Below are 23,320 nucleotides of genomic sequence, written 5' to 3' on the forward strand. Positions count from 1 at the left end.
TCTAATGAATTGGCATGATTCTGGAACCATTTCATGTTTTAGAGTAACAGGTTATAAAAACTTCATGCACTCAGCATGTCAGTGCCATGAATTTCTCAGAACCTGCTTCACGGAGTCTCACAACTACTGTACTATTTCTTCTTCAGGCCAGTATTGAAACAGGGGACCGTGTCTGGAGGATGCCTCTTTTTGAACATTATACAAAACAGGTGGTAGATTGCCAACTTGCTGACGTTAATAACATTGGGAAATACCGGTATGTACGATAAGCTGAATGTACATTTTTACAATCATAGTTGGTTGCTAAAATGACTATTTTTAATTTATGTCTCCTTTACAAAAGTTTCCTTTTCATGTAGTGCTAGTAAGCTATTGATATCTTAATTTTTAAGGCATTTCTCCAATTGGTTCTTGAAATGTTTGTTTTTCAAGTCTACAGATCATTTTAAACAAATAATAAGAAAAAGAAGATAAGGGATTTTTTTTACCATAATCTAGAATTTCTCTCTTACTGCTTAAAGCTATATCAAAAAATAGATATGCTGCAAGTGGTTTGTGGGTTAATAACTTTTTTTTGTCGTTTTGCCAGTGTTGCTGTTGCCCAAGCTGGAGTGCAGTGGTGCAGTCTAGCTCACGATAACCTGCAATTCCTGGGCTCAGGGGTTCCTCCTGTCTCAGCCTCCCAAGTAGCAGGGACTTCAGGCTCACCACAATGCCCAGCTAATTTTTTCTATTTTTAGTAGAGACAACCTCTTGCTCTTGGTCAGACACTTCTCAAACTCCTGACCTCCTCCTGCCTTAGCCTCCCAGAGTACTAGGATTACAGGCATGAACCATGGTGCCCAGCCTGGGTTAACTTAACAGGTCCTGTAAGCTTGACTCTTATTCTCTGGTCATAGAACCTACTTAGCAAGAGCATAAGATCTTGATGACATTCTAGTGCACATTTACATGGAGTTAAATAATGCTTTCTGTCTTTCTTGCCAGCTCTGCGGGAGCATGCACAGCAGCAGCATTCCTGAAAGAGTTTGTGACTCATCCTAAGTGGGCACATTTAGACATAGCAGGTGTGATGACCAACAAAGATGAGGTTCCCTATCTACGGAAAGGCATGACCGGGAGGCCCACGAGGACCCTGATAGAGTTTTTGCTGCGTTTCAGCCAAGACAGTGCTTAGTTCCAATGCTCAGCCATTTCTTCATTCTGTCTTTAGTTGGACAGTTGAGCATCAAAAGATTTTTGAATGAATGGATGAAAATCTTGGAAACAAGGGATGATATTTAAAAATGTAAAATTCCAGTAAAATTTGTATGCCTTGGTTTGTTGGTTTTTTTTTCATTTTATGCAAAGATTGTCTTGTTTGGCAAGGATTTTTAAGATATTCCATCAGTGATGATTAAATTTTATAAGACTTCCTAATCACTTCTCAGAGTATATGTTTTTAATTGAGAAGCAAAATTGTTATTTCAGATTTGTGATGCTAGTAATGTGAACGAACTAGAAGTTACTATGCAGTTGTCAGAAATAAATAAATCCAACTTTCTCTGCTCTCTGCTGTGGCTCTGATATTTACTTGTATGTACTACAAACTCAGTAACTTTACTATAACATACATCTGGTATTGTCTCAGTGCCAACCATCCCTTTCAGGCACTCTGTTATTGAGCTTATCAGTTTGTACAACAGTGGCTTCCACTTTTGGAAACAATGATTTCCAAAATAAATCAGTCATGCAGTAATTGTACAATATAAACTAACAACCGGAGACTTACTATCTGCCAGGGACTGTCCTAAGTGTTTTCAGGCATTAAATTATTGAATCCTTATACTAATCCAACGAGGCAAATACTGTTATTACCCTCAAACACTACACATGAGGAAAATGGGGCACAAGAGGGATTTGGTAACATGCTGGCAGTTAGGGAGCTAGTAAATTGGTGTTGCAGAGTTCAACTCAACTAATCTGGAGAGTGGGCGTGCTGCACCGGTACCCTGTGATGTTGAGTTCAGTGACTTGAATGGGTGTGTAATTTATGTGCAATATTGGAGTAAAAAACAAGACCATAAAAGGGACTGCTGGGTGGCGCCTGTGGCTCAGAAGGGTAGGGCACCAATCCCATATGCTGGAGGTGGTGGGTTCAAACCCAGCCCGGGCCAAAAATGAAAAAAAAGGGTGACTGCTAATAATAGGTAAACTTAATATTTGCTCACCTTGTAGGACTACAACCAATCAACAGAATTCTGTTTGTCCAGACTTAGAACAAAGCTCTCTCTTTTTTATAACTTTCATATCAGATAGATCAAATTATCCATGAATAGGGTCTATGCCCTTTTTAACTTTGAAAACATTTGGAAAGAAAAGCTGTTTTTTGAGGTTAAAGTTACCATTTAAAAAATTTGACATATAAGAGAGTATTGTATAACTAAACTGGGTTATAGAAGGAGTGGAAACAGGCGTGCTTATTCACAACAGTTACTAGAATTCAAGAAAAATCTGGCAAGAGTAGCAAGTAACACAGGTTCCCTGTAGTATCCATACAGAAACTCCATCAAGAAAGATGGCATCAAAAGTTGAACTACTTGGGGGATGAAGGAAATTAAACATTTCTGGGTGATTCAGAAGGGTCAGCAGAACGTTGATAGGCAGTTTTCTGTCAAAGGCTTTTTATGGGTAAAAGAACAATAGAACTCTTGTGTTTACTTATGTGTAGAATACAAAAGGCAGCACAGCTCTGGTTTCATGTGCTTCTGTATTCCTGAGACGAAATTTAATAGCTGTCCTTGCACGTGAACTTCACAAACGCTCTGCTGAGTCTCAGAAACCCACTGTGCTACCGATGGGTATCCGTTAGGACTAGTAATGAGTTAGAACACGGTAATTTTAAAAGGTAAAAGGTGACAAAAGTAGAGAGTATTAGGTCAAGGGCTCGAAATTTTACATTACCACCGTGGCCTCAAGGCTTCTTCACCATCCCAGGCAGCTGCCAGTCACAGGAGAAGCCTCCATAATGTTAGTCATTTTTCAATACTTGTTTTCCACCTGTCTTGTTCCCGCTACAGTATTTGGTACATGATAAGAGCTCAATAAACGTCTGTGATGGCTGGGCGCCATGCTCCGAGGCTGGCGGGTTCGAACCCGTCCCCAGCCTGCTAAACACAACAAAAAAGCCGGGCGTTGTGGCGGGCGCCTGCAGCCCCAGCTACTAGGGAGGCTGAGGCAAGAGAATCGCTTGAACCCAAGAGTTTGAGGCTGCTGTGAGCTATGACGCCACAGCACTCTACCAAGGGTGACAAAGTGACTCTGTATCAATAAAAAAAAAAAATTGTGGGGTTAACGGGCTTTTTACCAATGGAAAACTGCTAAAGAAAGTGAATCACCCAAAGACACTCCTTACGTTTTAAGGCAGAGCGGCCACGAACGCGGAGGGCTCTTAACCTGCTCTCCACCCACTTGTCTCAAATCCTACGCCGTCACTTCTCAAGCTAAGAAAAATAAAAGGAATAGCTACGCGACCTCTGTGTCTCGAGAAACCGAGAGAACCAAGAACCGGCTTCGGCAACGCCCAGCAAACGCCCCCTAGTACTGTCGGGGTACTGCCACGTGACCACAGCAGCCGTGCCCGTCACGTGACCCGCGACCCCGCTCTGGCGCAGGCGCAGTCAGCTTCTCCCCCAGCCGCTCGCGACCATGGCAGCTTCGCTGGGCGGTATGTTCTCTGGGCAGCCACCGGGTCCTCCCCCACCCCAGCCGGGACTCCAGGGCCAGGCTTCACTTCTCCAAGCAGCGCCAGGAGCTCCGAGACCTTCTAACAGTACTTTGGTAGACGAGTTAGAGTCATCTTTCGAGGTAATCTTGTGTCCACCCCGTCCTCTTCCTGGAAACGATTACTGCGCGTGCGCGCGTTGACTGCAGCCGCGATCCCAGCGGTCAGCTGACACATGGGGAAACTGAGGCTCAGAGAAGTGTCACTTGGTTTAGGGGCCCCGTAGTCGGTATTGTACTCGGGTGTGCTGGCGGAGGATCGTAAACTCGACATCTTTGGAGACACGTGGAATTGAAGTTTTCTTCCTCAGCTTGGAGTTACCATCCCCTCATTGAATGACTTGAAGAGAAGTTATTTTGTATTCTGAAGTGAGATTTTTGATGTGTAAATGATATTTGTTCTTTGTGTTGATCACACAGGCTTGTTTTGCTTCTCTGGTAAGTCAGGACTACGTCAATGGCACTGATCAGGAAGAAATTCGAACTGGTAAGCGCTCTTTCTTTATAGACAATGTTCCTTGCTTCAGGAAGATTCCACATTGCTGATTTTGCACTTAATATGTTTCGGTCCTGCTTATATACTAAGGGAACTTTTTCAAAGAATAAATGTATGCACATAGTCTGTATAAACTGCTGGGGTTTTGTTTAGTTTATTAATTGGTAATCGTATGTTACTCTTGATCCATTTATAATGAGCATTTCATGATGGTACTAGGTAAAGAAGACTAATAGTATATATATTGCTGAAAAATAGATGACATTGTTTTTAAAATAGGTATTATCATCTGTGCTTCCCACTCATCCCCCAAGTTTGTCCCTACAGGTAGTCAGAGCTTCTGATTTCTTTGTGCTATGTTTGAATGTTCCATCAAACTGAAAATTACAATGCTTATTGCTGTATCTCTGCATTGTCTGTTTTCAGAAGGTCTTATGGCTTTCATTTTGTACTAATGTATTTTTTTGCCTGATAAAAGCACAAATTATCTTCTGTTTAATGTTGGTTAACACATGGGAAGTTGGGGGTTATATTATTGCTGTGGCTGAGATTAAAATCCCTGATTCCTCTATGACAAAGTGCTGTTTTGATACTCTTGTTTGTGAGAGAGATCTATGTATCTTGTGTTTTTCTCAATGTAATATTTTGTTCTTTTTTTTAAGGTGTTGATCAGTGCATCCAAAAATTTCTGGATATTGCGAGACAGACAGAATGTTTTTTTCTACAAAAAAGATTGCAGTTATCTGTCCAGAAACCAGAGCAAGTTATCAAAGAGGTACAAATCCAGTTTTTGTATTAGCTTTTAGGAAAACCACATGTTGCTGAGAATCCATTTATGGTTTAATTAAGATGTACACATTTCCTGGGAGTTGCAGTAGGGCTTTATAGATAGAGTGTGAAGTATTGCTAGTTGTTGGTGTTTGTGACAACCTGGAAATTAGTGAAGTCTGTATTTTTCCTGACATCGCTCTGACTTACTCTGTTGTTTTCATTTGAAGGATGTCTCTGAGCTAAGGAATGAATTGCAGCGGAAAGATGCCCTGGTCCAGAAGCACTTGACAAAGCTGAGGCACTGGCAGCAGGTGCTGGAAGACATCAGTGTGCAGCACAAAAAGCCAGCCGACATCCCTCAGGGCTCCTTGGCCTACCTGGAACAGGCGTCGGCCACTATCCCTGCACCTCTGAAGCCGACTTGAGGGAGGGTATGCCAGAGTGCCAGCGGCCTCGGACAGTTTGCCACACGCTTCTCATGGACGTGGTAGCATTTTGGAAGACCTCTTTGCCAGGGAATGAGTTGATTTTAGTTCTATGCTTCCACCTAAAATTTTTCCACTATTTTTATAAGCTGTTTAATTTTTGGAATACTTTTGAAATGCTTGTGGCTTGAGCCACAAGTGAAATATGAATGTGTCTTTTGCAAAGTTGAGACTGTTAGTGTGGTATTATGTACAGATTGTTTTTTATGGGTTTGAGGGCTTTTTTGCTTTTTAAATTTGTGTGTGACTTTCCATCTCTTTGCATGTGCTTCTAGTTGTCAACTTTCTTTGAGCTGAGGGAAAAGACCATTATGTAGCCTGAGAATGCTGGATGAGGATTTTGCTTGGGGGTCCTTTGTGATAATTACCCCATAATGGTAGGGTAGAAAGATAAGTCAGTTTGCTGTGTGTCAATGTTGAACTACCTCAAGAAGAGGAATGTAGTACACCGTGTTCATCTTGTGCCCAGAGCTCTCAGAACAAGGAGACTATAAATAGGAGGAGGAGGAGCATTAAAACGTCCTGGGTTAGTGAAATGTTGGCTGATACTGACGTTTACTTGGGGAAGTTTGTACTTTGTGTGGCGTTTCTTTACTTCTTGATGGGGCGGGATGCAGTGGGTGCAGTGCTGTGCTGAGTTGTTACATTCTACGGTAACGAAGCAGCGTAAAGTGACCGGGCAGACTGTATCTCAGTGCTGTGTTAGTCGGAGCATCAATACTTACTCCAGTCTCTTTGTTTTGAGTTTTTGCCGTGTCATTTTGTTTTGCATTTTGGGAAGGGATGTACTTTCCATTAGGAATGATTATTGCTAATGGATTTGATTCCAGGGGCCTGGGGTCTCAGTATGGGTGGGCTGCAAGGTGATCCTTGGCTACTTAACTTCCATAAAGAGCTGTGGTGCCTCTGCATTGGAGAAGATGCTCTGCTCTCTTGCCGGTTTCATAGGCCACCTCAGATTGTCTGAATTGCTCTTGAGAAAAACAGACTAGCATTGTTCTGTCTCTTATTGGGTGCAGTTTTCCTGAATTTTCTGTATTCTCTTTTTAAATTACATCTCTTTACCCAAACAAAGGTGTCACTGTCTGGTGAACAGGTAGCACAGTACATCTGCGGCTCGGTGTCCTGGGTCCCTTTATTTTCTCCAGCCTTGAAGGTCCTGCTCACACACATTAACATCCAGTTATGTTCCTGGTCTGGGCTGGATGCCACTGCTCCCTGCAGCCTCCTAGTGCCCTTCCTGCTCTCCCCAGGGCATAGGACTTACCTCTCCATCTGGCCCTTACTTGGTTCTCCCTTGTGGGTTAGTGGCTTGTATCTGTCTCTGCCCCTTACTGCACTGTATGCCTGTGAGAATTAGGTATTATTTCCTTCAATATACAGGGACCATACGTTATTTCTTCTATACATGCTACTTAGTTTTTGTTTGTGTGTATTTGTCGTATCTGGCACATGGACCAGGGATTACCAGCTTGAGACTAAGGAATTCCTCAATTGGCATGTATAGGTTAACAGAGTTTTTTACTTATTTATTTTGAGACAAGGTCTCGCTCTGTTAACCTGGCTGGAATGCAGTGGGATCACTTCTTCACAGCTCACTGCAATCTCAGGCTGGGCTCAAGCCTCCTTCCTCAGCCTCCTAACTAGCTAGGACCACAGGTGCCTGCCACCACGCCCAACCAAACAAAGCTTTTATAAGCTCACATTAGGCTTAGTGCCCATAGCTCAGTGGTTAGGGCACGGGCCACATGCACCAGGGCTGGTGGGTTTGAACCTGGCCAGGGCCTACTAAATAACCATAATAACAATAACAAAAATAATAGCCGGATGTTGTGGTGGGTGACTGTGGTCCCAGCTCCTTGGGAGGCTGAGGCATGGGAATCGCTTAAGCCTAAGAGTTTGAAGTTGCTATGAGTTGTGATGCTACAGCACTCTACCAAGTGCGACATAGTGAGACTCTTGTCTCAAAAATAGAGTAAAATAAAATAGCTCACATTACATGACCTCAGTGTTGTTAACCTGGTCATCTTGTGGTGGTTAGAAACTCTGATTGACAGCTTTAGATTTTTAAATTTAAAACTTAAGTAAACTGAGTTAAAGGCATTCTCTCAAAGGAACTCATGGTGAAAAGATTGGGAAGTGTTTTATTTGGTGCTTAGTGAAAATATTTTGAATTAATGCTTGTACCAGTTATTGCCATTTTTTTAATAAACTCAAAATTTTGTCAAGTAAATGTCGTTTTTTGTTTTGTCTGTAAAGGTCTCACTGGTTGATGAACACAGAAAATCCTCTAAAGCTCCTGTCTTCTTCAGGGAGAAAATCAGGAGCCATCCTCTGAGGTTTCCCTGTGAGCCTGTGGGATGCCCTCTGCTGAGTCACTGCCCAGAGTCACACCTGGGCTGGGATGTGTCTTTGAGGAAAGAACCACCTGTAGGTAGTCTTTTTTTTTTTGTATGTAGTCTTTTTTTTTTACAGGACGTAATAAAAAACAGTCCGACAGTGCTCACTGCTATGGTCTGAATAGTGGTCCCCCCAAACCCCCTGCCAAATTCATATGTTGGAATCTCATCTCTGATGTGTTAGTATTAAGAGTTGGGGCTGTTGGGAAGTGATTAAGTGATTAGGGCCTTTACAAAAGAGGTGCGGACAGGCTCTCTTACCCCTTCCGCCCGTGTGAGGACAGGCAGCAAGTGGACATCTGAGAAATGGGCCCTCACCAGATAATGGATCTGCTGGCAACTTGATCTGGACGTGCTTAGCCTTCATAACTGTGAGCAACACATTTCTGTTGTTTATAAATTATCCAGGAGAAGATATTTTGTTTATAGCCCCCAAATAAACTAAGATACACATCTTACTCTGGAAAAGATGAAAAAAAATTTGATGCTGAAAATAATAAGACATGTTACATGTATGGTGACAAGTGTTTATATTTTTAAAATTATCTCATTAGGGTCGCCTTTTGATTAGATAGTAAATTTACATTTGTGAGTCCGAATGCTAACTGCATTTCTCTCAAAGTGATAATTATAAGTATGTAATCAGCTACTTTTTATTCAAAGACCATCTGTTTGATGCTAATGTGAATTTCCTATTTCAAGCTCTGTCTTTATCTAATTTTACCTTTCTGTGGAAAAGCAATACAAGTCACAATCATTTTATTGCCCAGTTTTTTAAAATTTTATTCAAAGAGCAAAGATTTGACAGTGCATAGAATTGACCTGTGTTTGTGGGCCACCTGTGGGGCCAGCACCAAATGATTGAGAAGATAACTTGGCCACTGAAAGTTGCATTGAGTCTTGTCAAATCGCACTGCTCCGGCAGTGGAGGGTAAGACAGTTTGAGAGCTAGGTCAGCATCGTGAGCGGCCAATCCAGAGTCCATGCAATGAGGAAGTAATGTGCCATGAGGCACAGGGCGGAACCCAAAAGCCAGAGGTGTCAAAGAACAGAACAATCTAGAAACCTTCACAAATGAATGAACAGGCTTACATTACAATCACTGAAACTGAGATGTATGACCAGCCAAGGACTGGCTACTCACAAAAAAACCTTGTGCTTAACTTCAGTTCAGGATTGGTGTCTTTACCCATATTCTCTTGCTTAATCCTTGCAAAGCCTCTTCAGAGGTAGATGTAACTGTCTCTGCAATTTGCTGCTGGTCCTAGATGGAGGAAGTCGGAACATTCAATCCAAACCTGCTCCCATCCTGTTCTGGTCGGTTTGGTTTGTTTGCTTTTTAATTGGCCTTCCTGTTTATTTTGAACTTTGTGTCAACTTTTTTTAATTCCTTTTTCTATTGAGGTTACATGTGTGTTTTAGATTTGAATCATTTTATATAGAAACAACTTTTCAAATGGAGGTGACCAGAATCCTAAAATCAAATAAAACTTTCAAAGTAGACCATGGAAATCACAAAGTCTGATATTCCACAAAGTGGAGTATGGTGATATGGACACTAGAAATATAATATATATATATATTTATATATATATATGGCATTAATAACATTTTCCTAAGATTGCTTTTTAATAACACTGTTGTGTTTAATGTCAAGTCTTTTTTAATGAACTGTTTTCACAATGAAACTGTATGAAATATTAATGCCAAAATTTTAGATATCATATATAAATTATACTATTAGCAAGTTATTTGGTGGGTTGGTTTTAGTTCATTACTTCAACCAGATGATGTAAGAGAAATATTTTTCAAGTATCCTCTTTGTAATGTATCCCAGACATCAGCTTAGAAAGAAAAGTACTTAGTAAACCATTCCTGGTGTGCAGAGCCCTGTTTTTGCTGGGCTTCTTTGGGTTGGGCTGTTTCACCATCTGATGTCCTAAAAACAAACAAGCAAAAAGGTTTCTTATATGGTTTTGGAAATCATTCAGTAAACTACCCCACCATCTTTTCAGGATAGACAACCACTTCTTTATCCTTCAAAAGATACCAACATAGTAGCTGTAAAATTGTTGGCTGGGGAGAGAGTGTCTTAACTCCTGTTTTGGAAACAGAAAGTTCACCATTGTTTGGTACTTGTGTTTCTTTTTTTAATTTTTTTTTTTTCTGAGACAGTCGTACTCTGTTGCCCTGGGTAGGGTACTGTGGCATCATCATAGCTCCCAGCAACCTCGAACTCCTGGGCTCAGGGGATCTTCTTGCCTCAGGCTGAGGCAAGTAGCTGAGACTACAGGTTCCCACCCCAACACCTAGCTAGTTTTTAACTATTTATAGTGGAGACCAGAGTCTTGAACTCCTGAACTCAAGCAACCTACCCGCCATGATTGGATTACAGGCGTGAGGCACTGTGTGTCCAGCCTCCAGTGTTTCATTTATGATTTAGTGGTTGGGTCTGATATGAAGGCCCACACCTATAATCCTAGCACTCTGGTAAACCAAGGCAGGAGAATAACTTGAGGTGAGGAGTTCAAGACTAGCCTTAGTGGGAACAAGACTCAGTCTCTACTAAAAATAGACAAAATTAGCTAGACATGGTGGCACATGCCTGTAGTCCCAGCTACTTAGGAGGCTGAGGGAGGAAGACAACTTGAGCCCAGGAGTCTGATGTTGCTTGAGCTATGATGATACTACTGCACTCTACTAGGGGTGACAGAGTGGGACCTGGTCTCAAAAAGAAAGAGAGAGTTAGTGGTTCTGAGATAATTATGTGTGATTGACCCAGCCTACTGATTAAGAGGCTATTAAATTCTAAGATGATAGGACAAATGTTGAAGACGAACCTTAGTAGTAAGAGTGAAAATATATCAGTCTCCTCTGTGATAGGTCCTGTGCTAAGCACATTCTACAGATTAATTCCTTTATTCTGACATCAACCTGATGAGGTAGGTACTGTAGTATCTTCATTTTAGAGGTGGGGATACAGAGACCCAGAGAGGTCAAGTGACATACCGAAGGCCACACAGCTAAGAAAAGGGGGAATCAGAATTTGAATCCAGACCTCAAGGCCAGATGAATGAAGAGAGTCTACCTTCCATGTAACCCATGTGGAAGTTTTCAGCCAGGTGATTCAGTATCTCTTGTCTGATCAGCCATGAAAAATGGCCTTTTGAAACTGGTACTAAGAATAATACCTCTCCCCCCAAATGACAATTCTCTTCTCTTCAATCATCTTCCCTTTTGGCTGGATTGTTATTTCTCCAAGGGCTTGTTTTGCTACTTTTTTGTATCTGCCCAAATGGCTACATATTTCAGAGGTTCCAGAAAGGATCCTAATTTCCTGTCTATGGGGAAATGGAATAACAGCATGTTTCCCCACCTTCCCCACCCTACCTTGAGGCAGTTTTTGCATCCAGAGACTGTGTGGGTTTGTAAGGCCGGCCACCACTGGGGCTGGGGTCCAAGCTGGGTGACTTGGTTATTGGAGGAGCATTGATCCTGGAGCTCAGATCACCACTCAGGAAGTTCTTTGCATAGGAGGCGAGGTTTGGCACGCTGACCACTCGGCTGGGCACTTCCTCTATCTTCTTTTTCTGTTTGTATTAAAGGAAAGGTCTGTTAGTGTTGCATTTTTTAGAAAGGCATTATTGTCTCAAATGCCTATGCTCAGTGGCTAGGGCGCCAGCTACATATACCAAGGCTGGTGGGTTTGAACCCGACCCAGGTTCAAACAAACAACAATCACAACTGCAACAAAAAAAATAGCCAGGCAATGTGGTGGGCACCTATAGTCCTAGCTACCTGGGACACAAGAGGATCACTTGAGCCCAAGAGTTTAAGGTTGCTGTGAGCTATGATGCCACTGCACTCTACTGAGGGCAACATAGTAAGACTCTGTCTCCAAAAAAAAAGGCACTATTATAAAAGTAAATAAGGCCCACTCAACCAAAATTATGTCGGAGAGGAGGCAACAATTTCATTTATATACTTGCATGTTACTTTTTTAAAGCATTCTCCCCTCCGATCTTCATTTTGTATTTTAAAAACATACATAGGTTCATAATCTTTTATCCAAAACTTCTAGACAGACATGTTCATAATTCAAAAAAGTTTTTTTATTTTTTTATCTCAGAAGGGCATATAACACCTCCAGCAGGTGCTTGGCCCCTATCCTCAAATGCATTAATACTTAACATTTTGTCAGACTAACAAGGAGCCATAAAAAACTATAAATGAGATTATATCAGTTAGAGTGAAATTGGGTTTATTCTATGAGCTTTACAAAATACTATCTTTTTTTAGAGCTTTTATGATTTTTTGATAACAGAGACTTGGACAGGAACATGTAGTCTATAACTTTACAGAAATAAAGTAGAAGATTCTTATTCTCTCCTCTCTCCTTCCCATCACCGAGATAGAACTATCAAGTGCCCATTGACCCATGAATGGATTAATAAATTGTGGTATGTGTACACCATGGAATATTACGCAGCCTTAAAAAATGATGGAGACTTTATCTCTTTCATGTTTACATGGATGGAGCTGGAACATTTTCTTAGCAAAGTATCTCAAGAATGGAAGAAAAAGTATCCAATGTACTCAGCCCTACTATGAAACCAATTTATAGCTTTCATATGAAAGCTTTAACCCAATTATAGCCCAAGAAGAAGGGGAGAGGGAGGGGAGGGGAGGTGGAAGGATGAATGGAGGGAGGGTAATTGATGGGACCATATCTACATGGCATCTTACAACGGTACGTGAAATTTACTAAGTGTAGAATGTAAATGTCTTAACACAATAACTAAGAAAATGCCCTGAAGGCTATGTTAACCAGTTGATGAAAATACTTCAAATTGTTTATAAAACCAGCACATTGTACCCCATGATTGCATTAATGTACACAGCTATGATTTAATAAAAAAGAAAATTTGAAAAATACAAAAGCCCATACAAAATAAAAAGCACACATGACCTGCCCAGCCAGATATAAACACTTGGGACTATTTTACTGTGGGTCATTTCTTGTGATGAATAGTCTTCTGACCCTATGCCAGTCCACCAATACACTGCACTTACCTTCAGGAAAAATGAACCCAGCATAAATGTGTAATTTGTTAAAAACAGTAGACTCAATTTACCTTCATGGAAGGGGTCAAGTAACCCGGATGAGGATTGAAGGAAAAAGACCGGTTCCGATGGGACATGGAGCCAGGGAAGGCTGCACGGTGCAATCGTCTCTCTTCCTGGAAAACCGGTATAACCAAGTATAAATGAGCCTGAACACAGCGCTGGGTTCAACTTGAAGGAAAATGGCTGTGAGGCCAGAATATAGAGAGAAAGTTAAGTTCCAGGGAAGGAGGGAAAAATCAGCAGGAATTGACTGCCTGCCCCTGAAGCTTTGTGAAAGCACCTTTATATCCCCAGCCCCTCCTGTCAAGGGAAGGGCCAGCTTATGCTCTAGGAAGTTAGAGATTCCAAAGCTTCTTATCATCTGAAAATAAACTGCAGAAAGCTAATAATTCAGAAAAAAAAAAAGCTCTCAGGTGCACAAAGGATTTCCCTTTCCTTCTTACCTTTCTTTTGTTTTAAATTAGTATCATAGAATTATTTATTTATTTATTTGAGACAGAGTCTCACTTTCTTACCCAGGCTAGAGTGTTCTGGTATCAGCTTGCCTCACAGTAATCTCAAACTCCTGGGTTCAAGTTATCCTCCCGCCTCAGCCTCCTTGGTAGTTGGGACTACACATCCCCACCATGATGCCTGCTGTTTTTTAGTAGAGACGGGATCTGGATTTGCTAAGGCTGCTCTCCAACTGCAGAGCTGAAAGGATCTCCTCCCTGGGCTTCCCAGAGTGCTAGGATTATAGGTGAGAGCCACAGCACCTGGCCTGACATTTTCTAACATACGAAAGAGAGGGTAGTACAATCCAGCTCCCACTTTAGCAGTTCTAACTGTATGGCCAATCTTGTTTGTTTGCGTCATTTCTTCTGCCCTTTTCTCCCCTGCTGTATTTTTTGTTTTTGAGACAGAGTCTCACTTTGTTGGCGTGGCTAGAGTGCCCTGGCCTCATAGCTCACAGCAACTTCTGACTCTTGGGCTCAAGGAATCTTCCTGCCTCAGCCTCCAGGGTAGCTGGGACTACAGGCGCCCACCATAATGCCTGGCTATTTTTTTGTTGTTGAGACGGTCTTCCTTTTGCTCAGGCTGGTCTCAAACTCCTGATTTCAACCAATCTACCCGTTCCGCCTCCTAGAATGCTAGGAATACAGGTGTGAGCCACTGTGCCCGGCCTGCTGTATTATTTTTCAAGTCAATTGTCGTCATCATGTAATTTTTAATGTAAAAAAATTATATATAAAAGCTAAAGATTCCTTTTTCAAAAAAGAATAACCATAACATCTCTGTTACTCTTAGCCAACGAGCAATAATTTCTTTTTAATACCTAATTTTCAGGCAGTGGTCACGGCTGGAGGCTGGAGGAAAAATGGAAGTGAGGTGGGTGGGTGGAAGCAGACAGGTCCGGAAGTTTGGAGGATATTTGCATAATCACAGGAGCTGGGTTTGCTAATTAAAATATAGTCATTTTTACAAAAGGAAGATCAATAATGAATTCAATCCTACTAATATCCAAAAATAAAGCAAACCATTCTAGTATTTCTCAAATTAGGCGACTTAAAAAAAAAAAAGCCAATATGAACACCAGGCAAATGCTGTTGGATCTGTGATTAGAGTGGGTTTTTTCTTCTATTTTCCTGTATTAAGTTTTTTAGCAATATGAGTTTTTTTAATAATAGGAAAAAAATAAAGGAGTCTTTGTAAGGCCAAATTGTAGGCACATGGAGAAATGTCAAGTGCAAGTGAGCGCCCCTCCCGAGGACCCGCCGCCCGCCAGGTGCGTGGGCGAGACCGGCAACCTCACCGTGAGCTGCTTGATGATGTCCTCTCTCTCCTTCAGGAGGCTCTGCAGACGGCCTATGAGCTGAAGGTCCTCGGGCCGGGATGCTCCCTTCCCGGGTTTCTCTCCGGAATCTTTGAGTCTGTTTCAAGCAGGCAAGCATTTAGTCCCTTAAGTACTCAGAAAAGTGGAGGGAGATGAAGCGGACAGGAAGGGGACGCTTCTGTGTGCTCGCTTAGCCTGGCCAGCGGAGGCGCAGACGGCAGCAGAGGCTTGGTCAGGGCCACCTGTGATTGGCTGCAGAACCCTGGACCCCAACTCCCAATCTGACCTCTGCCGGTTACCTCGAGGCTGCAGGGTCCGGGAACCAAAGGTCCGCGCGTGCGCATGGCTGTTGCGCCCAGCGAGGCTGCAGGAGCCAGGGATGCCCCTGCAAGCCGAGTTCTGGGAAGGAAGGAGCCCTGAGCCTGCCCGAGACCAGCTGGCTCTGCTGAAGCCGACGTGGCTCTGGCGCCACCTGCTGGTGGACATGGAGCAAGGCCGAGGAGCGCAGGTGGTACCCACTGCCCTTGTGGTGTGAAGCCAGAGAGGGTAACTTTGAGAGGTGGGGGTAACTGGAGTTAAGGCTGCAGACCACCCACTGGGTGTAGTTAGTAAGAGGCCAAGGCTTTGGGACAAAACGATCTGGGCTCTAATCTCGGTTCTGGTTTTTAAATTTTTTTCTAGCTATGTGACTTTGGGCTTAGCGTTTCACCTGTTAAATCTCAGTTCCCTTCTCTTTAAAATGGGCTTAAAGCTGGGTGGTTGTGAGGACTGGATGAGGCGATGAGTGTCTGGCTTATAGAAAGTTCCCGTTAGGAGGTTGCTGGTAAAACCTCTCCTGCAGTATCTGGATAATTTGTACTGGGGACAGTGGAGAACAGTTTTAAGAGAACAGTTTGTTAAAGGTCAGACAGGGGACATTTAAACTCAGTGCTGCCTGACCTTGGGCAAGTTATTTCATCCATCTGAACCTGGATTATTGCAATCACATCTTAAATGGTCTTCCTGCCAATCACCCTTCCCCTGGTCTCTTCTCTCAGCAGCCAGAAGTGTCCCTATGAAAAGGTAACATCAAGCATGTCATTCTTGCCCAAAGCCTTGTCATGGCTCCCAAGGGAACTCTGAACACACCCAAACTCCTTCCCATTGGGGTGGGACCCTCATTTCTCACCACTTACCCTCCACTCAGTTCAGCCACATGAGAGTTTTCTACCTATTTGCAGTCACTTGAAGGTCACAGGGCCTTTGCACCACCTATTCCATCTGTTTGGAATTCTTTTCCTGCACAGAGCTTTTGTGTTCCCTCACCTCACTGTATCACCTCCTCTCTAGATCAGCGGTTCTCAACCTGTGGATCACGACCCCTTTTTAACAATGAAAATACATTGCGGTATTAGGAAGGTTGAGAACCACTGCTCTAGATCCTGATGCTGTCTTTTTCTGACTCTTTCACTATATGGCATGAAGTTAAATATCTGCTTATTTTTTATATGAACCCTAGTTCAGAATGTGTAAGTGTGATGAGAGCATGGCCTCTGTTTTGTTCCCTGTTATAACTTGAGAGCTTAAATAGGGCAGGGCACACATCTGGCCCTTAGCAAATATTTGTGGAATGAATAAATGCACACATGCCTGCATGAGAGACTAGCTTTCTTTATCTGTCAGTGGGAATGGCAGTTTCCACCTTAAAGTGCTGTTGTGAAGATTGAATGAGATGTTGTAAGTCAGAACAGAGCAGACGCTCATTAAAAAGCAGCCCTGACCCTTCTGATTTCTTCCAGGTATGAGGGTTAACCCTGTCCACTGGGACAGTGCTCATTCTCAGACTCCCAGTGCCCTGCATGAAAGAAGACTGCAGCCTCATAAACAACGGGTGACCAAGCTCTCTAGTTTGCCTGGAGCCTGAAGGGACTCAGGACTTCCAGCTTTAAAACTGAGAAAGCTCAGGAACACTGGGATTAGTTGGTACAATGCTGGTCTCTCCCACCCTAGGGCAAGACCTCACTCACTCAGCTTCCAGGGCAGCCAGCCGGGCCTGGAGCTGGGTCTGGGCACTGCTGAAATCTGCCACCATGGCCTGCATCTCCTTCCGGTGTTCCTGGCGAAGTGCCTCCACCTCCCTGGCCCGCTGGGCTTGTTGGCTCTCCTCCAGCAACCTGCAGTGGACAGAAGCACAGCCAGGCTTGCCCAGGCCCCCAGGATTCAGCCCTTGGGCTATGGAGTTTCTTCCCCTGTTGCCAGATGGCCCGATTTAGGACACCCTGGGTAGGGGGTAGGAGGTTTTGAATCTGAGGTCAGGACCCATGCCTGTGGAAATAAGCTGGAATCTCTGAGTTGAGGAGTTTAGGATCAGCTCTGCTGTGTAGCCCCTTCTCAGCACCCTCCCACCCCAGCATGAGGACAGCCTTGGTAGGGGAGGGGTGGAGAACAGAGAAGCCTCAGAAAACACTCAGGGGAGGCAGGGAGGCACTCCATCATTTCCTAGCTGTGCAACCTTGGGCAAACCATTTCCCACTGTGTCCTCATCTGTTAATGGAGGTGACAGTCACACCTAACTTGCAAGGAAGAATCATATTAATACATGCCAAGAATAGTCTGTGGCATAAAGTACTTACCCAACCATTAGCTATCATTTTTCTTTCCTTGGAGGTGAGGCACTGAGGGGTCCACAGGAAAGCCTTATGCACCTGTCACCCTCACAAGGTACAAGCAAAACTTTTCCAGAAAAGGGACCATTGCTTTCCTAACTTGGAGGGAGCTGTAACCCAAAATGGGTAGGAGTCCTGCTCTAATCTAACCTTCTTACTCTAGAGATTTGCCAGGGTCATACAGTGAGTCACTAACAGAATCTAAGGTGTCCATCTGTGCCAGGAGGACTCATGGCTGCTTGTCAGATGAGCCTCAGGTCTGCTCTCTCGGAGAGGGTGGCCCCAGGACCTCAGCCTAACTGGGGCCTCTGTCCCTTCACAGCTGCGCGAGAGCCTGGCAGGGGAACTCCTGTCAGCCTTCAGTGCAGGACTCAGAAGGACTCCTTTCTCCCAATGGGAGCCCTCATCCCCCCTGCACTGGGCACAACAGTCACCTGGGGCCTCTTCCACACCTGGATCCCTCGGCCACTCCTCAGACCCATGGCAACTGGCACAGGGCCCAGAGTATTTATAACAAAGCTCCCAAGGGGGCATCTCTGGCTGGAATCTATGTCCCAGAGCTACCTCAGGTCTCCAGGACACCCTGGTTAATCTTAGCCAAGTGCTTCTGCCCGGAGAAGGAGGATTCATCCCTGTTATCTGGAACATTCCCTCACCGTGGCAGTTTACTTCAGTAAGAGTGAAATAAAGGACTCACAGATAGGAAGGCGGAGGTGCTCATCCTGCCATCCTGGTGTCTCAGCATCAGTAGCTCCTGGGACTTTGCTAGAAATGCCAATCCTAACTAGTTCTAAGTAATGCTGGTCCCAGGCTCAACTCCAGCCCTACTGAATCAGAAATGCTAGGGGGTAGCACCCGTGCACGTGAGTTCCACAAGCCTTCCAAGTGATGCTAATGTAAGGCAAAGTTTGAGAACTGTAACAGCTGTGGTGTGCCAAGCATTGTTCCAAACATTTCACATGTTGTGTCTTCTAATTCTCCAACAGCCTGTGCTCTGGGCTGTCGTCCTCCCGCAGTCTAGGCAACTAAAGCATGGAAAGCTTAAGAAACTTGCCCAAGATTATGCATAAGAAGCTGTTACAACTGTTCGCCAAAGTGGGAAGTGATGGGAAGAAGTTTCTATAACCTCCCTGAGCCCCCTTTCCTCACCTTCATAAAGAAGTGGTTGTGAAAATTAAATGAACAAACACAGCCAAGGCTCTAAGCAGTTTGGGGCTGACCCAGCAGGCTTCAACATACATAACTGGCAGATATTGGAAAAGGGAACATCATTCAGACACTAGACTAACAAGAAAAGGAAATATGAACAACTTTATGCCTGGGACTGGGACCTTCAAAAACTTACATGAAGTAGAAAAATTCCTTGAAAGTTACAAATAGCTAACATCCCCTCAAGAAGAAATGGATAACCTTGAAAATCCTATATCTATTAAAGAAATTGAATTTGTATTAAAAGCTTTCCAACGAGAGGGCAAAAACAGCTGTGAATTCCGGATTGATTATAAACTATCAACACGCACAATCAACCGAGCGCGTCCTCCAGGCCACAGAGCGCCCCCACCCCCCACCCCGCGCATTCCGTGCCCTGATTCCCGGTACAATAGCCCTAATGGCCACATCTTCTCCACATTTCAGAGTAGGACTCAGCCTGGGAGAGGGCAGCGGACTCACCCAGCATCACACAGCTAGTTAACAGCCCACCCCACTGTCTGAACTATTCTGCTAGACTGTATCCCTAAGCTTGGATTCCAGGACACTTTTGGTACCTTCTAGGGCTAATAAATTCCCTGATTTGCAGGGAAGTAGGACCCCTCTTTTATTTCTGGGCAAACCCCGGGCAGCTGTGAAATTTCGGATTTTTAGAGCAGTAGAGGAACATCAGTAGAACGGTCCTGAATTAAGTGTCTAGTGTCTTTTAGGGGGAACGGTGCTGAGGGAGCGACCCCGTCGCAAGTGCAGGGAGGGAAGCAGGCTGGGGGCGGGGCGGGCGGGCGGGCGAGCGCACCCACCTGCGCTGGTCGCGGAGCTGCAGCGCCTCCTGCTGGTGTTGCTCCGCCTCGGCGCGCAGCTGCCGCACCACGTCCCTGAGCTGCGCGTTTTCCTCCTGCAGCCCGCAGGCCTCGCCGGGCCCCTGCTCAGCGGCAGTGTCGGCTGGGGAGACTCCCTGGCCCGGGCCGTCCCGCTCCTGAGGACAAGGCATCCAGGAGAGGCGTTCTCAATTACACACGGGGCGCTGCGCTCCGCCTGGAGCCCAAGTCAGGGGTGTGTGTGTGTTGGCCAAATCTGGCCCGCAAGGACTTTAATTAAGCTAGTGTGCCAAGAATGTGGCTTGCATCCAAATGAGCGACACACCCACCTCCCCTCCACCCCCTCACCTCAACCTCCCCCAGGAGTGTCCTCCCCACCTAAACTCACTGCCTCTGTGTGGTCGCCCGACCCCCCCAGGGGAGAATGGATAAGCTTCTTCTTGTCCACAGGAGTGACACAAAGTGACTCCCGTGTTTGCAAGCTGGTTGCCTCCACTAAGCTGAGAGCTGTGGGCTCACCTTCCCAATTCTTCGGCACCTAACAGTGGCATTCAGTAGGTGCCACATGAACCCTTGCTCAGTGGAACTGCTAGAATGTCAGTGGTTGAGCTAGAAACACAGGCTGATGTCCACCATTAAATGGGGTCAGATTTAATCTGGGAGGAATGGATGAATGTTAGTTTTCAAATTCACTCAAACATGCCTAAGGCATGTGCATCTGTGCCAACGTTCACGCAAACGTGAAGGGCTTTGTGCATCTATGAGCCTTCCCCACACCTCTTCCTTCTTGTCCTGGGGACTGCATGGTGTGGACACCCTAGGCACTCACCTGCCACTCCCATATGCATAACCCGGAAGAGCAAGGACTGAGGGTGCACCTCCTTGTGGGGACCACCTCTGAGCATGGAGACAGAAGCAGATGGAAAAACGTGTCCCCCTATTCTCTCTGGGGAGACCCATAGGAGAATTTCTTCACAGGGCTATTCAGAAGATCCCAGCAGATGGAACACCACTGAACCTCCGTGGTGGCAGCTTGGGACTGCATCCTTGTATTGTGTCCCCTCCTCCCTCCCACTTTGACTCCTGCTGCCCAGGCTGTCCTTCTTTGCAGATTGCCCTACGTCTGCTCTCGGTGTGGCCTGTCACCTGAGGCCACTCTCTTCCAGATGAAGGTGAGAGCTGGCACAAGCCTGGCCAGGTATGGTTTCATGCACTCAGGGCTCCCTGATTTCCATCCAGAGCCCTGGGGTGAGCACAGACTCCTGTCCTGGCCCAGTTACGGGCTGTCACCATCCTCCATTTCCCCTGTCCCCTTCTGTAGGTACTGGGGGGAGGAGGGCTCCCACAGATCTAGAACCCTAATGGAACATATTCTGTCTTCCCTCTGCTAGACTGGCTTGCTAGTTGAACTCTCTATGATTCTTCATTTGCTAATGTTTCTTGTGTCAACACGGAAATCATCCTCCTGTGCTCAGCCCCAGTGAGACCTGGCATGAATGATTCCAGTGTCCCCTGAACATTCAGCAAGGCTGGCATACCAACTTATCATCACAGCCATGGGTGCAGACTCTGCTGACTGCTGGGAGTGGAGTAGGGACAGGATGAGGCTGAACAGATGCAGCTTATTCTCAGAAACTCCTAATCCAGGCCAAGCAACAAGAACATGCCTGAAATGTTGGGTCTCTAACAGGACATGTGGCAGATTCTGGCACCAGGGGAGCTGTCCCAGCAGCCAGTGCTCCAGGAACCCAGAGGGGGAGAGGTTGCAATATGCAGGGGAGGCCCCTGGCATGAAAAGGTGTGCTAGGTGTCCCAGGCAGGATCAGTGGTACATGCAAAGGATGGAGGGAGGGTGCAGACACCAGGTTTATTGGCTGAGGGGGCATATGGCTGCAGATACAGGTGAAAGCCATGGTGTAGGCTTTTCAAGGTCAGGTTGAGGCATTGAAGTTTATTCTAGTGGGAGCCACCACCGAAGGCTTTATGAAAAGTGGTGCTGGGCTTTAGGCAAATACTTAAAGCTGTGTGTGACAGGGAGACAGGCTTGGGCTGTTAGGAAGTTCCTGTGCTGCCCATCTTGACCAGGGATGCTGGACTCAGGGCATGGTTTGAACAGGAGGTTGAAGGACAGCCATAACTGAGCCTAGGTGGCCATGAGGCTGCTCCATGAGGAGCATGGTCAAGACCAGGAGTAGGGCGCCGGCCCCATATACTGAGGGTGGCGGGTTCAAACCCACCAGTTGCAATTGTTGAACTGCAACAACAACAACAACAAAAAATAGCTGGGCGTTGTGGTGGGCACCTGTAGTCCCAGCCACTTGGGAGGCTGAGGCAAGAGAATTGCCTAAGCCCAAGAGCTAGAGATTGCTGTGAGCTGTGACGCCATGGCACTCTACCAAGGGCAACAAAGTGAGACTCTGTCTCTAAAAAAAAAAAAGACAAGGAGTCTGTCTGGGAAGTGTTCTGAGACAGTCCCCTGCATGTGCAAAGAACACACCCAGACCAGCTGTGCCGGGGGCCCATCTGGCACGGACACCGTCTGATGCTGTTGTGTCTGAATTGTAAATAACATGCAGCACTTAAGACCATAGGTTTGGTTTGGTTTTTTTTCTTTTCAAAGATATTTCCTGGCGAGTATCCCCCATGTCTATGGAAAAGAAAGAAGAAGGATCTTCCCCACTTCAGACAAGGGAGCACCAAGTACCCAGAGACTCTTCTTTACTGGGCTTCTCCCTACAGCCTGAAGCTGCTCCAGAAGGGGTGTGGCCTGCACAGGGCCAAGTGCACTGACCTCAGTGGTGGTGGCATGGTCCTCACTGTCCCCTGGACACTGGCTGATGGCCTGTTGACTGCCTGAGCTGCCCAGGGTCCTCAGCTCAGCCTGCAGCACCTCCAAGTCCTTCTGGTGCTTGGAGCAGGTAGCCTGCTGCTCCAACAGCTCCTGCCTGAGGGACTCTGGAGAAGAGAGGGCAGGGGAGGGTCAGGCTCAGGGTCAAGGTGAGAGTCCATCCTGAGGGAACAGCAGCCTATGGGGCAGGGTGGCGTAGGTAGCTACAGAAGGCTTTGGGTTGAGTTCCCCAAACTTCTTCCAAGGTAACAGTAACAGCATGTACTGAGGACTAAGTGTGCTAGACCCTTTAAAAAACGGCACCATAGCCATCCTGTCTGGTGTGAGTTACTGTCTCCCCCTCTCCACCCTTGCTCCATTTTAGAATGGGAGAACTGAGCCTTACAGAAGGTAAGCCAGTGGCCCAAAGCCACACAACCGTTAAATGGTGGAGTAGAGATTCAAAACTTCGGGTGGTTCTTCTTCATTAGGAACCACCTGCTTGGCCACCACAGGTTGGTTAGAATGGGCAGCAGGTGAGGGTGAGGAGGACCAAGTTCAGAGCTAACTCCTGAGGCAACACTTGGGCTTCAGCAACAAGTTGAGAAATCAAGTGAGAAGAGAAATTTTCAACTGATGCAGGGGCCTCTTCTGGGGGTCAGGGTTGTTCTTAATTTGGGGATTTTGACATTATGTCAATTCCTATGGAGATAAAACAGTCACAGGTTCTTGAGATCTTGGCTGGATCATGGAGGTAGGAGATGGCATGCCTTCCCACAGGATGGGGGCTGAAATCCAGAACTGTCCAGGAGAAACAAATAAGCTCTGTCAAACTTAAGGGATAGGAAGGCCAGAAACTTGAGTTTCTCTTCTGAGGATGCTGAGTGATTTCTAGGAGGATGCTGAGTGATTTCTAGGGGATGCTGAGTGATTTCTAGGAGGATGCTGAGTGATTTCTAGGAGGATGC

The 23,320-nt window shown here is 45.4% G+C and overlaps 3 protein-coding genes across 3 annotated transcripts in view; 2 read left to right on the plus strand and 1 right to left on the minus strand.

Moving 5' to 3' along the window:
* Window positions 1-1,546, plus strand: part of LAP3 (leucine aminopeptidase 3) — a 22,304-nt gene extending 20,758 nt beyond the window's left edge. The window contains exons 11-12 of the mRNA XM_023515339.1: window positions 147-256; window positions 988-1,546. Coding sequence (XP_023371107.1) covers window positions 147-256; window positions 988-1,177 — 300 coding nt within the window. The 3' untranslated portion in view covers window positions 1,178-1,546. The remainder of the gene's footprint in view (window positions 1-146; window positions 257-987) is intronic.
* Window positions 1,547-3,680: 2,134 nt separating this feature from the next.
* On the plus strand, window positions 3,681-5,599 carry MED28 (mediator complex subunit 28). The gene is made up of 4 exons (XM_003793495.2): window positions 3,681-3,846; window positions 4,183-4,249; window positions 4,921-5,033; window positions 5,257-5,599. The coding sequence occupies exons 1-4, from the start codon at window positions 3,688-3,690 to the stop codon at window positions 5,452-5,454; spliced, it is 537 nt and encodes a 178-aa protein (XP_003793543.1). The 5' UTR covers window positions 3,681-3,687; the 3' UTR covers window positions 5,455-5,599.
* Window positions 5,600-9,758: 4,159 nt separating this feature from the next.
* The window catches only part of FAM184B (family with sequence similarity 184 member B), an 80,179-nt gene continuing 66,617 nt past the window's right edge, over window positions 9,759-23,320 (minus strand). Inside the window, exons 12-18 of the mRNA XM_012807459.2 lie at window positions 22,317-22,480; window positions 19,508-19,683; window positions 16,860-17,006; window positions 14,833-14,950; window positions 13,049-13,153; window positions 11,304-11,503; window positions 9,759-9,852 (exon numbers count right to left, since the gene is read on the minus strand). Of these exons, the coding sequence (XP_012662913.1) occupies window positions 9,759-9,852; window positions 11,304-11,503; window positions 13,049-13,153; window positions 14,833-14,950; window positions 16,860-17,006; window positions 19,508-19,683; window positions 22,317-22,480 (1,004 nt within the window). The remainder of the gene's footprint in view (window positions 9,853-11,303; window positions 11,504-13,048; window positions 13,154-14,832; window positions 14,951-16,859; window positions 17,007-19,507; window positions 19,684-22,316; window positions 22,481-23,320) is intronic.

Source organism: Otolemur garnettii, unplaced genomic scaffold (genome assembly GCF_000181295.1).
Source record: "Otolemur garnettii isolate 467f Iridium unplaced genomic scaffold, OtoGar3 scaffold00069, whole genome shotgun sequence".
Taxonomy (NCBI): Eukaryota; Metazoa; Chordata; class Mammalia; order Primates; family Galagidae; genus Otolemur; species Otolemur garnettii.

Coding starts and splice junctions, on each gene's coding strand:
- MED28 (XM_003793495.2), top strand. CDS start 3,688: ATGGCAGCTTCGCTGGGCGGTATGTTCTCTGGGCAGCCACCGGGTCCT. Junction 3,847..4,182: donor AGTTAGAGTCATCTTTCGAG/GTAATCTTGTGT, acceptor TTGATCACACAG/GCTTGTTTTGCTTCTCTGGT. Junction 5,034..5,256: donor CAGAGCAAGTTATCAAAGAG/GTACAAATCCAG, acceptor TTTCATTTGAAG/GATGTCTCTGAGCTAAGGAA.